At 43.1% G+C, this 14234-nt stretch overlaps 1 protein-coding gene across 3 annotated transcripts in view; it reads left to right on the top strand.

Annotated features, from left to right (window-relative positions):
* Window positions 1–13059, top strand: part of PEX14 (peroxisomal biogenesis factor 14) — a 68316-nt gene extending 55257 nt beyond the window's left edge. For all 3 annotated transcript variants that reach the window (XM_021529829.2, XM_021529830.3, XM_085558403.1), the window contains 5 exons: window positions 4431–4516; window positions 5142–5244; window positions 6487–6584; window positions 9709–9800; window positions 11221–13059. In XM_021529829.2, coding sequence (XP_021385504.2) covers window positions 4431–4516; window positions 5142–5244; window positions 6487–6584; window positions 9709–9800; window positions 11221–11686 — 845 coding nt within the window. In that variant the 3' untranslated portion in view covers window positions 11687–13059. The remainder of the gene's footprint in view (window positions 1–4430; window positions 4517–5141; window positions 5245–6486; window positions 6585–9708; window positions 9801–11220) is intronic.
* The last annotated feature ends 1175 nt before the right edge of the window (window positions 13060–14234 follow it).

Here is a 14234-nt window from a genome sequence, read left to right on the forward strand (position 1 = left end):
AATGAATAAATAGCTGGACATACATGGTATTTGTTTCACCAAAATACTTGTTTTGATTAGTTCTCATCTATGCCCTCTTCTAGTTCTTGACTGGTGTAGTCTTAGTGGGTGTTAATGATGGATCCATCTTTGTTGTCTTCCTGATAAGTGCTTTCCATGGTATCAGAGCTGCAAAAGGAATATCTGAATTTTTCTAGGCCTGATGGATGAGACTCTGCAGTGGCCCAGTGCTCCTTCAAGGTGTGTCGTTTGCTGTAGATTATTGCATCACTTGGATGCTAATCCTGTAATGAATACTTCTGAATTGGTCCAAATCTGCTTCAGGACAGTTTTTTCTGTGATAGTTTATTAAGCCACTTTATCTTTCACAGTCTGGCCCAGGGTTGCCATGTACAGAGGAAGATAGATACTACTTTTTCTGTCTATCTGTTATGCTTATCATCTCACAGAGTGTTTGTGACACTGTGCTGGAATGCTGCTAGATTAGAAGTTTGAAAGAATATCTAAATGACTTAGAGAGACAGAGAGGCTGCTCAGTCTGTACACTGACTTGGAGATGGGAGCGCTCCTGTTGAAGAGCTTACATTGAAAAAGACTGCAAGCTATATTTGCCTTCCCCAAAGAAGACATTGAGTTTCTTGTGAAGAAACATCTGATCCACTAGAGTTTAGGTCTTCAAGGCTGTGAACCACTTTGTGTTTGATATCTTTGGTTCTTTTAAAGTTGTTTTTTTGAGTAGTTCTGGCGCCTCTACACAAAACGCAAAGTAAGGAGGGTTTTGTGCTGAAAACAGGCTTGTGTTTCTAGTTTCTCTCTGCACCCTCTTCCCACAAGGTGTTGCTGCTTCATGTTTAAAAATTACATTGGAACTGTGGGTTGCAAGTACAGAAGTTCAGAACGGTTCAGAACCTTCTCAGGCATTTCTTCAGCAGGGATGAAGCAACAGCCAAGCTGGTGATGTTGCCAGTATTGCAAGTGTGAGATGCCCACTCTTGTGAGTCACAGCAATAAATCCTGGGTACCCCCTTTGAATCTGCTTCCCTGATCTCCTGCTGTTGTCACCACCATTTGTTCTCTTTCTTTAATTCATACCACTTAAATACTTCCTTTTGTACAATTGAACTTAATGTTCTATTGTTTTATTGGAAGTATCTGTACTTTGTATACATACTTCCTAATTCTTAAAGAGTTTACAAGAAAAAAACGAACTTGTAAGCTATCAGATTAGCATAGGTCTTGTATGCTGAACCCCTTCTGGGTTTGGTTGAAGAGAAAGTATAACAATTTCTTTGGGGAAGAGACAATAATTAAATTTCTAGCATTTGAGGTCAATACCAGCTCTACTACTTCTCCTCTTGCTCTAGAGGAGTAATTCCTTCTCTCCGGTTTGTACTTTTGCCAAGAGGTGTCAAAACTGCTTAAAAAAAAAGCTTAAAGAAAGCTTGAATTTGATTAATATAGAGAAACAAGACTTTGCCTGACTGATAATAAAACTGATAAATGACATTTGAATTACTTGTAGCAGTAATTTATTACATAAAATATCTTTTATTTGACATGCGATTAGTTGCTGGAAGCATCACTCAATCTGACTAGTTTAAACATGCTCTAAAATGAACCCCCAGTAAAAAAACAGGGCTGTCTGCTATGAAATACACTAATCCAGCAGTGAGGACAAAAATCTGACTTTAAATATTTAAATGATTAATTTGTTGTTTGTGTTTTTGGGTTTTTTACCTTTCTAACCCATATAATTACAAGCAAACTCAGGGGAGTTTCTGAGCAAGGTGTGCAAAGCTGCATGATTATCATCCAGGTATTGTCTGTGTTGTTCCCCATGGTATTTATAGGCTCCATTTATGGGGATTTGTGCAGATTTTACGCCTGCTTAAAAATCAGCTCCAGTGACTTTTTTCTTATTATTAGGATCTTCTTTTCCCATCTTTTTGTCTTCATTATGTGGAAGTATGTAGAATACAGACTGTTTCCTCTTACAATTAAACTAGAATCCAAACTCTTCTTTTTTTTTTTCCCCCAACACCTTTCCATGGGTTCACTGTTTTCGTTTGAAAAATCACCTCTTCCAGCATTGGTTTCTACAGTTTTAAATCCGAATACTAGTGAAGCTGACCTTAAGTTGGATGTACAAGGCATAATTGTTTGCTCAGTGTCTGCTGGGAAAATTAAATATATTTAGCAAGACCACAGATTTATACCTGGAGAAAACATCTGTGTCCCTTCCATTTGACTTTTGAAGGTCTCTTAGTAGAATGGTTTTGTTACTTCTGCACTTCCTAAAGTAACTGGGCTGTCAGTGCTTTTTTACTTTATCTGGATTTTATTTGTTTTACAAGTGGAGAAATTGAGGATATGCAAACAGTCAGTATTGAGCATGGAGCTTAAAATGAGAAATTCCTAAGCCTCTCTTCATGCTTTAGATTAGAGAATTGCAGAGGAAAAGAAAGGTTGAGTGAGGAATTTTGGCAGAGCTGTGACATTCACTGTAACACTGTGAAGTTGCTGTGGTCAGTGCAGAGCCTTTACTGCATCCCTCGCTTGCTCACTTCTCTCCACCCCCTGCACTTTTTTTCTTTTTGTCACAAGACAGATTTCACACATCTCTAAAATGAGTAAAATGGCATTTCAGCTTCTTGTCTTTATAGACTCTCTGAACTTTAGGAAAGATCATTCTGGTCCCTTTTCATTAATAATGAAAACCAGGGGGCAATAAAATGTTCTTAGCTCAAGCATTATAAGGAATGGAGGGAGAGATGAGTGAGGTGAAAGGGCAAAGCAGATGGATTCCTACAGGTGTGTCTCCTTCCTGCTCAGAGGTCAGTGGAGCTGGGAGGGAGTTTGGGACAGCCCATCAAGGACAGCCATGGGCAGGATTCACAGACCCCTGAGATAATTAACCCTGTACAACAGCAGCTCAGCCTGCAACAAATTGCGTTGTCATAGAAGAGTATTTTTAGTCAGAAGTTCAGGGGAGAGAACTGGACAATCAAGAGATTTCAGATACCAGAAATGACAGTGGGGGCACAGCACAGAGGGGAAGGTGGGAGAGATGGCTGGGGTTCACAGCAAGATTAGCAAGAGATCATTTCAAATCCTGACATGTACACAGCCAGTTACTGCAGCTTAGCTGACGTGTGTTAACTCATTAAGTTAAAAAGTTATGATAATTTGATCATGTGCCTAAGCTCCAAAACTGCAACTGCAGCAACCCAAAATAATCCTGGTGACACTATTCACCAGTTGTGACAGAGATGCCTCAGTTTGTTCAGATTTCTAGCCAGAGGATAATTTCAGGAGCTGTGTCCTAAAATGTAGCAAGAAGCTCTGAGAGTCAGACCCAAATACTCTGGACCCTAAGTGCTGGGATTAGGGGTAACTTTTGGAATGAAATGCCTGTAGAAGAATTCAGCAACAAGCAAAATGGCAATAGGTGAGCAAAGCAGAAAGATCAGAGGCTACCTATTTCAGCCAGTTAAGCCTCCTAAATTGAGACTTTGGAGAATATAATGCATTTATGAGACATTGTAGTCATTGTAGATTTGGAGACCACACCAGTCTCCCATCTCGGCAGTTCTGCCCACATCCTGCCATTGCACTTCAGGCAGATCATCCTGCATCCTCTTTATTATTAAAGAAAACCGGGGGCAGTACAAGGTTCGTTCAGAACTGCGAGGGAGGTGACAGGATAAGTCTGCTGGAAAACTACAGGTATCTTCTGATTCTGCTGAAGGAGCAAGGCATACCATATCTTTGCTTTCCTCTGTGGAGCCTCTAAGCTTCTGTGCACAATTGTGTGTTAAATATCTCAAGCTTTTATCTACTTCTTTACCTCTCTCAGTAGATACTTAATTGCATATTTTCTCTCTGCTCTTTATGTGTGCTTTGGTCCCTATTGTAATTTAAGCTCGAAAGACACTGGATCCTTCCTCATTGAAATGGTCCATAATTGCTGACACAATTTTTATAAACCCATTTATTGCCATGATAGATTTCTTTTCTTTCTTGAAACACTCCCTTTCTTCCTTCCTTTCTCCTGCACTGTTTTGGGTCCCTGGTTCTGTCCCCTTTTTCAAAAATTGTGATACTGGAGAACGATATTCAGGTGAGGAGTATTCAGGTGAGGAGTTAACCTTAGCTATTACCAGCCCCAGAGACAGTTACCTGGGTTCAGAGTGGAAAGAGTAGGGCAAAACAGCTTGATGCACCCGCTTTAATTGCTGCTGTAATTTTTCTCCCTGTGACACTACAAGGCCAGAGTCAGTACCAGAGGTCTGGCCAGATGTTTAAATGTCCTCAGCCAAAGGCCTGCACACTGGGTGTTAAGAGTTATTCTTTTCTCTGATAAAATGGATGTACAAAAATGTTGTCACCTGCAGTTCTGACTATGATTATTTCTTGATTCTGAACTTTAGGTCCCCCTGGCTCCAGATGGCGAGATTATGGGGCTTTGGCTATCATAATGGCAGGAATTGCCTTTGGATTCCACCAGCTCTACAAGGTAATAGGTTCCTTGCTACGCCCACACTGTACTCTTAAAGAAACATGTTATGCTGCTTGTGTGCAAATGCTCATGTTGGTTCCAAGCTAGTGAAGCATCTCTGGTCTCACTGGCACTGCCATTGGTATATTTGAGAAATGTAGAACATAACATGAAAATGCAGAGTCAAAAAGTGGCAAGCAAACAAAACTAGTTTTTAGGTGTGGATCTCAAACTACTAGAAGAAATAAGGTAATTTCCATTGCTTTGCTCTCATTGAAGCATATTCTGTTCCAAGGATGCAGCTGCAGAAGGTTCCATGGTAGCTAGAGGAGAGTTGTGACCTTATTAAATCCAGTCCACCCTCTTCAGGGGTGGAATGAGGCAGATTTCGTGGCTGTGTCCAGCCTTAGGAACTGGTTTTCAGTACCCTGACAAATGTAACCACAAAACTCTTCTTCTGCAACTTCTTTTAACACTTGCTGTAGAGGGAATTTCTTTTCTCAGCCAGATGTGTGGATAAATGATCACCGACTCTGTGATAAGGGCTGAGATTTGGGGGGTGGGATTTGAGGATGTTTCAGGTAGATTAGAAATAGCACTTTGCACATCGCTGTTTCCTGAAAAAGTTTTTATCCTCATGCAGAAATACCTGGTCCCTCTCATCATGGGAGGCAAAGAAGACAGGAAACAACTTCAGAGGATTGAGTCGAACATTTCTGAGATGAGTGGCAGTGTGACACAGACAGGTAAAGATTAATGACTCCATCAATTCACCCTCAAAGCTTTTCTCCCTGTATCCTCCATTCTGCCAAGACCCCCACCCTTTTCTCTCCCTCCATCTCCACTTTATGTGGTGACTTCATTTATCTGCTCTGAGAATCTGTTCACATTTGCAAATGAAGCCGCCGTCATTTCGGTTTAATTTGAAATTGCTTGTTTACTGTCGGCACGGCCTCAATTAATTATGTTTTTACGGAAAGGCTCCCAACCTCAGAATATTAATAAGGGGAATAAAATGACAGCCTTTCGGAGGGCTGTAAAGTTCATTTTTAATTTCTGCTTCTCTGATGTTTTCAGGGTCTTTTTTTTTGGTGGTTTCTCCCCACCTTCCATCTGAAAATCCGAGGAAGGGTCAGGAGAGTCTGTAATTACTGTGCCTCTCTGACCTTAGCCACCTTCTATGTTATTGACTCTATAGGGTGTCTGTTCATTACCCAAAGCCCTAATGATGGTCTGGATTAGCTGTTACCTGTCACACCAATAGAGTTTTTAATTTTATTTATTTTATCAGCTTGTTTACTCCCTGGAAGCTTTGGATAAAGTGCCAAAGTAGAAAAAGTTCTACAGCTGGAGTCCAGCAGAAGTTCTTCAGTGTTTTTTGGGGTGAAGGAATACAAGGCCCTCTCTTAAAATAAAAAAAAGTGCAAAGTATATTCAGTTGGGATGAAAAAACTATGATTTTCAGCAGTAAGTTTATAAAGATATTGGGGTTGAAAGAGCTGGTAGGTTGAGAATGGAGGATGCTAATTATACTTTTCATTGAAGGTGAGAAGAAAAGCATCTTTCATTTCTCATGATACCCTGAGGTCAGCCCTAAGAGCAGCCTCTTCCCAGACTGGAGTCAGCCTCAGTGTTTGCCTGCAAGAGCCCCGAGATAGATAAATGATACAAACATTGTGTAAGTTCAGGGAGATATACAAATCATAAACCAATATAATTAAAAGGGAGAGGTTTTAGACGGATATACTGTGGGCTATAGACATCTATACAATGGAAAGATAAACTAGAAATACTGGAGGTTAGATGCAGTGCAGGTAGATTACCCGTAGTGCAAATAAATCATATGGATTAAAGTGAGCAGGCGGGCATAGATAAATTAAATATAGTAGGAATAGAGGCATCTTTGTAGCTAGACAGCAGGAAAGGCGTGGGTGAGTGTGTATATGTGGATGCATCTCAGTTTAACTCTTCTGCTTTTTCCCTTGCAGTGACTCAGTTACAGACAACCTTAGCAGCTGTCCAGGAGCTGCTAATCCAGCAGCAACAGAAGATCCAAGAGCTCACCCAAGAACTGGCTGCTTCTAAGGTACCAACTTCCAACTCTTCACCTTTAGAACGCTCAGTTTTAGAGCATGCATAGCTTCTTTTGTGGGCACATGGAAAGCTCCTATTGGCTTCACAACCCAGCCATCAGCTCTACCATATCCCCAAACAGTTTCTCTGCATCTGACTTCTTCATGGGTGGTGTGGTTAGAGCACTGGATGTGAGTTGGGCACTCACAGAAATATACCTGATTTTGGAGAGGGCTTTACTGTTTTGGATGAAGCTCGTGTGTCTGAGGCCTCAGACCCCTGTTCTCAGTTCTGTATCTTCTGTGCTGCATTTGGGATGAAATTTTTGTGGAGTTAGTCCACTGTCCAAAACAGGCAAAAACAGTTGTGCAGAGAATTTTTTTGTGTATGTAATTTTACACATTTGTATTTCTCCTGTACATTGTACATCCTGTTCAGCCAAGCGTACACTTGAAAGACTGTATTTAATTCACTTGTTCAGATCCAGGTAATGGCCAAACATTCTTACTATTTGGGTTTTTGTTTCAATGATTTTGGTCAGCTGAGTGTAACAGGTGGCCCCATTACAACCCTGTTAATGGCACACAGTGACCCATTCCCCTTGACTCTTGACTTGACCTTGGCAATAAAACCATCAATTCTGACTAGTTTGTGTTGTTACATGTGTAAATAAAATAACCACTTTTAACCAAAATTGATTTTCTTTCTGGCAATGAGAATTAGTGCTTTACTCCTTGGCCCAAGCATTCTATCAGCCAGAAACTGTTGACATGTGAGGCAGGGTGAATGTGAAGCAGTCATGTGGAGATGAAATCTTCCTTTGACTCACAAACTTGGATTGTTCAAGGCTAAGGCTGTTCACAATTATCTTGTGGTGTTCTCTGTACAGGGAGATTTTCCTGTCAAGTCCTTTAGGCAGGGTTACAGCCCTTTACCTGTAGCAGGAACAGTTATCTTCTCCCTTTAGTAGGCTTTAATCTGATGCAGATCCTTTGATGGTGTGTAACTGGTGGGCCACAGCTGACTCAATGCTGTGCACACTGTACAGGAGGAACCCCTCAGTGGCACAGCTGTAAATGCAACCATGAAAGCCAGTTTATGGTCACAACACTCTGCTTCAATTTTCCTTGGGAACTGTGGCCTGACAGTGGCCTGGAGCCAGTCCGGAAATTGGAAAACTGTTTTCAGGTCTTAAGTGTTAAGATTAAGAACACATGTTGAGCTTTAAGAAGGAAAAAGGCCATAAGTCTTGGTGGTTTAGAGAGTCTTGAAGAAGTTTTCCTTCCCCCCTCTCTACCCCCTGCACTGAAATGGTAGCACACATTGTTATGATATCTAAACCTCATGTGTACAAAGAAAAACTTGGGCAACCCCACAAACCAAAGAATAAAAGCTGTGTTTTCTCAGCTGTAATGTAAGTTTTTATATCTGCTTTTCAAACTCCTACTGGCATGCTGTAAAAAATTAAAAAGAGGGACTTTAAGTAATTAAAAAACGTACATAAAAATTCAAGGCTTGAATTTTCTACAACTGTTTTTAAAGAGACTGGCTAAAAAGCCCCAGATGTCAGATTTTATTTCTAAATCCTAGGCATCTGGCACCATATGTGTTTTGGAAATTTGAGTCCTTTGCAGGCCAGTGAGTGGAAATCACTCCCTTGTTAATGTGCTGCTGTAGCTTTCAAGGTCTTAGAAAGCCAGAACAGTGGCTCCTGCATTCTTGCTGTCTGAGGGCTGGGAGTGTGAATCCTGAGGGAACGCATCTGTGTAAAACAGCTACTACAGCCTGAGCCTCTCCCAGCCCTTTGGGTTTGAAGCCCAGAAGTCACTGTGAGCAGTGCTGGCTGCAGGGTTACTCTGCAGTAGCTCAAGTCTGTTGAAGAGTAAGTAGGAACAAGCAGTTCTGGCTACATCTAATGGGAACTGCTGAGGAAAAGGTTTTAGTTATTCCAATTCTAGCTTCCTTTGGTGGGGAATTTATTAGAAATATCTCTGCAGTGATACTGACCATTGTTCCTAATGGCTTTTAGCAGAAATTACTGTGGGGCGTGCCAGGCATGAGTATTCTTTGGTCTCATGGCTACAGGAATTACTGGAGCAAAAGGACGGGGTAACCATAGACCATGATCTGTGTTTAGAAAACTCCCATTTCTCAAGTTCCCAAAAGGGTTAAAAGAAAGAGTGCCAAAAGTATTGTCTGCAGCATGTTATCCTCAGTTACTTAGTCTAATTTCTGCCTGATATCCTGTGGCAATTCTGATGCAATTCTGACAGCAGCTGTACCAGGCTTCCATGAGTTACTTATCCCCACAAAACTGCACTCATTGCCTTGAAATATCCAAGAGGTGGTGCCTAGTCCAGCCCCTTCTGGAGATACGACCTGGTAACTCAAGCATAGATCTAATTCTTAAGAACAAGTAGGGAAAATCTTTGCAACTTTCAAGTACGTATTTATCAGCCCACCTCTAAATGCCACAGAATGCAGATAATTGAGTCTTTCTCTCATGATTTAGGAGAAATGAGCAAATGGTTTTAAAACAGTTGTTAATATATAATATTCGAATCTGTTGCCTCAGCTAAGTTCAGTCACTTGAAGGACTAAAGGACCTGATTCAGTGCAACTCCCACTGCTGTTCAGGATTCTAGTTCTAGTTCTTCTCTAGAAATCATTCAGTAGGTCAGTGCCAGATGATTTGGTTTGTCTCTCTGTGTACTGTTCTCTGTCTGATATGTTGGTGGAAGACATCCAGTGTTGGCCCAACTGTGCCTGAATTCTCACAAGTGCTGGCCTCCTGAAAAAAAAATGTCCCTTGAGATGCTTTAGCAATGGTTGTGCCTGGGAGGCAAGACTGGAGACAAGATGAATTAGTCTCCCAAACACAAAGCAAATATTGAATAGTCTTGGCACCTTGAGACAATTATTGTTTCTGGTCATTGAGGGGATCTGTTCAAGTACTTCTTAGTGTGGAAGTTATTTTGCTCAGATCTGAGAGATTTAAGTGATGGAGCTGATGTATGTTATCCACAGGACTCAAAATTCCCACATGGGAGCAGAAGAACAACACAGGAAAAAGTGACATAGGTGAACTATCTTGCAGTTCAGATATTGATCTTTATATCTTGTTTTTCACGTTCTAGGCCACAACTTCCACCAATTGGATTCTGGAGTCGCAGAATATTAATGAATTGAAATCTGAGATCTACTCTTTAAAAGGACTTCTCCTGAACCGGTATGGATGCAATATGTGAGCAGACTGTTGTGGGGGAAGTGCTGCTTTCTGGGATTCCCTCAGTCATGGAGAGGAAAGGCATTTCCAACAGGAACTGCCTCTATATCCTGTTACTGCTATTTTAATAATACCATTTTGCACTCCACTATCACTTTCTGTTTGCAGGTCTCAAAATGCTTTTCAAACTGGCCTTAAATCACAGAGTCCTTAGGGAATTGATAAGATTTTTCCTTTTTGTTTGCACTTCCCCCACAATCAGGCTGCGTCTCACCTAGTTTGAGGAATTGACTGCATCTGCACCTGTATTCTGTTTTAGAAAGTCACTGCTGGGTGCAGTTCAGCTGCCTTGCTCATGGTCAGGGCATAGCCAGGATGAAAGGAATCGTGCCACAGCAGAGCAGTCACAGAGGATGGGGTGAGCTCAGCCCAGTTCTGCTGCCCAGTTCTGGGAGAGCAGCTCCTGTTCCCACCTCAGGCAGGGAAGGCAGTGCCGAGTGCGAGCACTCGGTGCTGGAGAGCAGCCAGCTCTCCTCTGCTCTGCTCTTGTTGGTGCCACTTGCCAGCTCTCCTGAGGGGCATGAGGACCCCCTGGCACATGGCCTTTGCAGACCTTGATCTGACACCTCTTCAGACTCCCACTTTTCACATACAGAGGCAAGGATGCATGGGAGTGCTACATCAGACATGCTTCTGTGCTTTACCCTTCATGATGGATAACTCTGTGAGGGCACCAGTGCTCCCCTTGCACTCATATTTGTCCTGTTTGGCACTTGGAATCTCCTGTTAGTACTGGGCATTAGCCTGCTAGTATCATATCCTTAAAATCCACCTGGCAAGGACTCAGGGCCAGCCTTCCAGCTGGTGCAAGCTGGTATGACTCCATTCAAGTCAGAGGAGCTGAACCAGTTTGTGGCAGCCAGGGCCTGGCCCAAACATGTAAAGTGCATGCTGGAACTGGGAGAAAGGCTCTGGATTGCAGTGAGCCAGAATGCAACAGTGGTGTATCACAGGGAGGTGAGAGCCAGGTGCTGAAATTCCCTGGCTCAAGCACCTGGTGTGTCTGACTTCTTGCTCCAGTGGGAATTTTCACTACCAATTAATTAGTGATTGTCTTACTTACATGGGGGACACCCATGTCTTTTCACAGGCAGCGTTCCTGAATGCTAGCTTACTTTGTGAAATTGGCCAAATCAGATTGTTTTAGTGCTTCAGACTGCCCAGCTGGGATATTTTCCTTGTGTACAGGCTCGATTGCTGAGTTCTTGTAAAGCACTTTAAAAATCTCTCTGGAGAAGTGAAGTGCTGTGGTTTTGCTCATTTATGGCAAGGAGACTTGCAGTTTCATTCTTGATGAAACCCCTCTAATATTTATAACAAAAGCCCCTTTCTTTCCTTTTCTTTCCCTCTTGTCCTCCCCAAGGAGGCAGTTCCCTCCCTCCCCTTCAGCTCCTAAGATCCCGTCGTGGCAGATCCCCGTGAAGCCAAGTTCACCCTCCAACCCTGTTGTTGCCAACCACAACAGCAGCAGTGACATCTCCCCGGTCAGCAACGAGTCCACCACGTCCTCCCCAGTGAAGGAGAACCACAGCCCCGAGGGCTCCAAGGTCAGCTGCCACCTGCTCGGCCCCGAGGAGGCCGCCAAGGCCGTCATCGACGTCACGAGCCAGGTGCGGATGGAGGTGCAGGGCGAGGAGGAGAAACGGGAAACCAAAAGGAATGAGGAGGAGGAAGAGGACGATGAGGATGATGATGTTAGCCATGTGGATGAGGAGGAATGTCTGGGTGTCCAGACTGAGGACCGGCGAGGAGGGGATGGTCAGATTAATGAGCAGGTGGAAAAGCTACGAAGACCTGAGGGGGCCAGCAACGAGAACGAGATTGACTAAGACACCCTGGCTGCTGCTGCTGCTGCACATCTTCCCCGGCCTGCTGCACTGTCCCCAGTGCCTCTCCCATTTTGTGGAGAGAAAAGCTACCATTCCCTGCAGTGATTCCCTCTTGATTGGCCTTGAGCAGGGTTGTGATTGCTCGGTGAACGACGTGGTTGTCCTGTTTCACCACAGGGCTTTGCAGTCTTGCAGTGGCTCCTTCTCCCTGCCCAGCCCTTCTTCCCTAGCAGTGAGCTGGGGTCACTGCTGGGCTGGCAGACCGATGGCCTTACCGTGCACCACAGCTACAGATACGCCTCCTACAGAAGCAGTTGGCCTCTTGCTGTATCCTAGAGCCCTTCTATCCAATTTCAAAAACCAGTCTGTCCTGAGCTCCTTGATTTCACAAGCCTTTAATCCCACATGAGGCCCAAACCAGTTCTCTGTTTCCCAAAATAACTCTGTTTTATTTCTCAAACTACTTCATACTCTGTTGCAAAAAGAAATCCCAACCAACCGAAAAAAAACCACCAGAACATTTTAACCTCAGATTCCTCACCAGATCTCAGTCTTGGCACTTCCAAGATTTATGCCAAGCCCCAAATTGCTGAAACTACCTAGTATGTAAAAACACTAAATATCTGTGGGGTTCAGAGAATGCTATTTCCACTCCATATGCTTACATTGATCAGAGTGGCCTGTTGGTAGGGACCAAGTACAGGTGTCATGGCCACAGTAAAATCCATGAGAACAGGTGGCTTTGTTGATGATTGCTCCCTAGTAAAAGGCTTTAGAAGAAGTTGACTCCACTCATCCCGATTATTACCCTTCCTCCTCCAAAGACAAGGAGCTCACAGTTTTTGACACCTTCTATTTTATTTATAGCTGCCCTGAATGGATGAATGAATCAACAAATTAATGGGGTGAAATCTGGTGCTGAAATAGTTGGTTAATTCTGAATATTTTCAATGGTTTTTAGCCTTTTTTTCTCCCTAAATGAGAAGAGAAATGATCATAAATGGTACCTTTCCAGTGACAGGCACCTGCTTCAGCAAAGCAGTGTCTCTAGCATAGAGAGCAGCTCCAGTTCTGAGGTTTAACCACTGGCCCTTCTTGCCCAGTCCAGTCTTTTTTGTTTGCCCCAGTTGGGCCGTACACAATCCAGTGAATTTTAAACCTCTGACAGTTTGCAGCATTGTGTTTGCAGCTGGTGAAATGGTGGTGTCTATTCACTGCATCAGAGCATCTTAGCAGAGCAATTCTTGTAACAACTGAGTCTCACTGTCTTCACCAAGCAAGTGTGCTCGTCTGTGTGATCATGTATAGATTTCAAATATAAAATACGATTGTATATAATTGTAATAAATATGAGTTACCACTATTTAACACCAGGTTATTACTGGATTACTGTGGCTCTTGTTTTCGGGAGAAATATGCATGTAGGGTGGTCAAGGAAGGGGATGGTTACAGAAATCTGGTCCTTCTAAAATGTTTTCCAAAGGACATTTGTGGTTGGTTTTCTGAGTGCTCCTGGGCAGTATCAGCAGGAGGCAGTGGTGTAAGGGCAGTGTCAGGCACACTCCAAACAGCTCCAGGAGCGTGGCAGTGATGGTGCAGAGGCTGGGATGTACCCCGGGAGTGCAGGGCAGTTCCTCTGTGCCTCTGCTCCCAGCAGGAGGCTCTGCAGGGTGTGGAATAATGCTTCCTCCTGCTCCTTCCACCAGCAGCAGGAGGTGCTGAAGGGAGCGTGTGAAATATCCCATGGCCCCTCAGCCTTATCTCCAGGAGGGAATGCTGTGCTGGATCCCATGACTGGTCTAACCCTGCCATCCCAGTCCAGAAGCCACCAAAGGAGATGGTGTGCAGCAAGTAAATCGTAGCTACTACAGTTCCATCATTGTTCAACAGAAAGATTTGGCTCCCTTCTGAAAAATGAGGGATTTACTTGATTCCCAAGTATTTGGGTGTCTGGTACACAGTGACATTTTCCTACTTGGGGGAGTGAAAGGGACCTTCATATTACTGTATTTAGACCTGCTGCTGAATGTGATGATTTCTCATGCCTTAAATGGACGAATATCTTCCCCAGGAGTGAGTGTGTGTGTGTCTCTCTCTCTCTCTCCCTCTCAGTCTCTCTCTGCACAGTTTAACGTTCACAAAGAACGTCACGTTTAGCTAAAACGGGGAAAATTCAAAAGTATTTAAAAAGAAAGTCTTTTCTTAAGAGATGACACTTTTCATTTCTCCAGGCCAAGAATCCTAGTGAAAAGAAAACACAACAACACAGGGATGTGATGAAAAAGTATTGTCCTGCCTGTATACATTTTATATACATAGGAGCTTTTGAAAATAGAAAGTGTCTGGACAACAGCAGTTGGTGAAATGTGGAAAATATGTTGCTGAGGTATGTGCCTTGCAGAGTGACTTACAGGGTTTACAGTACAAGCATCCCTGTGGGTTCATTTTCCCCCCCTTTTCCTCCATGTTGCTAGTGTCAATTCATTTACCTCAGGATTTCTGGTGAAGAGTAAAAGGCAGTTTTCTTTAACTTTGGTTTTTGTGTCCT

The sequence above is a fragment of the Lonchura striata genome, chromosome 21 (assembly GCF_050655825.1).
Source record: "Lonchura striata isolate lonStrDom1 chromosome 21, ASM5065582v1, whole genome shotgun sequence".
Lineage (NCBI taxonomy): Eukaryota > Metazoa > Chordata > Aves > Passeriformes > Estrildidae > Lonchura > Lonchura striata.